This window comes from Simochromis diagramma, unplaced genomic scaffold (genome assembly GCF_900408965.1).
Source record: "Simochromis diagramma unplaced genomic scaffold, fSimDia1.1 OVJJ01000685.1, whole genome shotgun sequence".
Lineage (NCBI taxonomy): Eukaryota > Metazoa > Chordata > Actinopteri > Cichliformes > Cichlidae > Simochromis > Simochromis diagramma.
In genome coordinates this window covers 15,468,777-15,471,074 of record NW_024387477.1, presented here as the reverse complement: position 1 = coordinate 15,471,074, position 2,298 = coordinate 15,468,777, and the positions used below count along the sequence as shown (strand labels likewise).

The window sequence follows — 2,298 nt, the reverse complement described above, 5'->3', positions numbered from 1 at the left end:
GTGGTCCGAACATAAGAGCAACTTCCTATTTTACACGTGCAGATTGAGAATAATTTGAATTTCGACTGATTTAAATGCCCATTTTAAATAACAGTAGTGAGTTCACTCTCGCAAGCATTATTATGTTTGCAAGAATGATGGATTGCACAAACTTTAACAGCTGCACACAGTCTTTATGTGGCACATGTGGTAACGCTTAAAAATGCATTTACATATGAAACACAATAACTCTTTCCTACAATTTGTTCTTTTACACATTAACACAACAACTACTGTGCCTAGGTTTTTCCCAGTAGCAATAACTTAACAGAGATTTTAACAAAGTGGTAAAATATCATATGTTGGTGATAAATGATGATACTTCTGTTTGTAATTCCAGCGACCTGCTGAGAACTATGAACATGCTGCATGACAGCGTCCTAAAGTAAGAGCAACTATGGTCTGTCTGATGCATGGCAGCTTATGTGCTTTGTTTGCTGTTGACTGTAAGTTCCTTCTCAGAGCTGATACTGGTAGAGGTGGTCTCCTTACGACTGTCTCTCGACTTCCTCTCAAAAGTGGGAGAGGACGATGTTGTGCACTCTTCCCATGTCCGCAGGGGGACGATTCGAGCAGCCAAGCTGGGCAGGTGAGGGTGAGCGGTGGAGCGTCCCTCAGTCGTAGTGAAGCAGCTTTCCACAGCAGAGCTCTGGTTGGGACGGCCCTGCTTGCAGAACAACCCACAGAGTAAAGCCAGAAATTCTTTTCTTACGCTACGGTGCATGTAGCCATAAATATAAGGATGTAGGCAGCACTGTAAAAAGAAGAGTACAAGGGCAAGGGAGGATAACCATGAGGGTATAGCTGCTCTGGTGAACATAGATATAGTATTCAGAATGGTGTAAGGACCCATGCTGAAGATGTATGAAGCCATGATCACGAAAACCACACGGGCTGCCTTGCAGTGGTAGTGAAAACGCCTGTGTCTAACTCGAACTGGGTATCTTCTGGCTGAGTAAGGTCCCTCCGGTGAACTGGGCTGCTGGGGCTGGCATCGCTGCTGTGGGCTGCTAGGTGCCTGGAAGTCCTGCGGGCAGGGCTGAGAGTAGGACTGTGTCTGTATGGGGTGTACAAGAGCGTTCTGCCTCCGGGCTGCCCTGAAAACCATCCAGTAACATCCGAGCATGATGAGCACAGGAAGCCAGAAAGAAAAGGTAGACACCACAGCAGAGTAGGACAGACTAGAAGACCACACCACTGAGCAGATATTGTGATGTTGGTCAAAGTCTATGGTCCCCCAGCCATAGAGAGGAGGTGTGCTCTGCAGGAAACTGAGCACCCAGGTGCAGATGATCAGGTTGGTGCCCAAGTGAGGGGTCATGCGAGTGGGATAAGAAAGAGGGTGAATAATTGCCAGGTAGCGATCCACAGACACAACTATAATGGTGTTAACCCCTGCAAATGCAAACAAGTGCATGAGCACCACCAGGGCCTGGCACAGCCGAGCATCCAGAGGCCACACACTTGGCATGGTAGCTGCAATAGCAAAGGGCATGACTAATATAGTCTGAAGTAGGTCTGCCAGGAGGAGGTTGAGGACAAAGCGGTTGGCCACATGAAGGAGCTGAGGCTTCCTTTGGAACACCAGCAGAACAATCACATTCCCAAACAAAGACACGCAGACAATCAGAGATATGAGCACCATCTTCACCACACTGTTAACAATGGAGGACCAGACCGGGTCCTGATTGGAGCTGGTGAAACCAAGCTGCCCAGGAACATCAGTGACATTTGTGCCCACATCAGGCTGCTGAGAACTTGACATTGTTCATGTGACGCCCAGCAGAGTGTTAACATAAAGTCAGGTTAGTCCCATCCTAAACAGGAGAGAAAAGCAGCTGTGGGGTGCTTTGATCTTTAGGGAGTGAGAACAATAAGCTGCTGTAGCAGGTAGTCTTAGTCAGTGATTTTCAGGTGCACACTGTCCTGAAATACATTTCATCTAACGTGACATATCATCCATAACATGTGAAAATAGTCCAGAAGACTCATCCACGAGTAGCTGGAAATGGTCAGCACTGATTTGCTTTTCATCATGATCAGTGATTAATCCCTCAACATTTCACCCATCGAACAGGCCATATTCCTCTTGCAGCGCACATCTGCAGAATGAAAAACAGAAGGGAAAAAAAAGAGATAAATGCCACCGTTCAAACCCTTTGCATCGACGGCGAATTGTCCGGGTAGTGGCAAATATCGCGTTCTGCTAATCTGGAATTGATGTCTAATAACGTGAAATGATCAGTGATGCGATATTTT

The 2,298-nt window shown here is 46.7% G+C and overlaps 1 protein-coding gene across 1 annotated transcript; it reads right to left on the bottom strand.

The window, feature by feature from the left end:
* Positions 1 to 460: 460 nt before the first annotated feature.
* gpr101 (G protein-coupled receptor 101) lies at positions 461 to 2,007 on the bottom strand. Its single transcript, XM_040016072.1, has one exon. The coding sequence runs from the start codon at positions 1,802 to 1,804 to the stop codon at positions 461 to 463; it is 1,344 nt and encodes a 447-aa protein (XP_039872006.1). The 5' UTR covers positions 1,805 to 2,007.
* Positions 2,008 to 2,298: the final 291 nt, after the last annotated feature.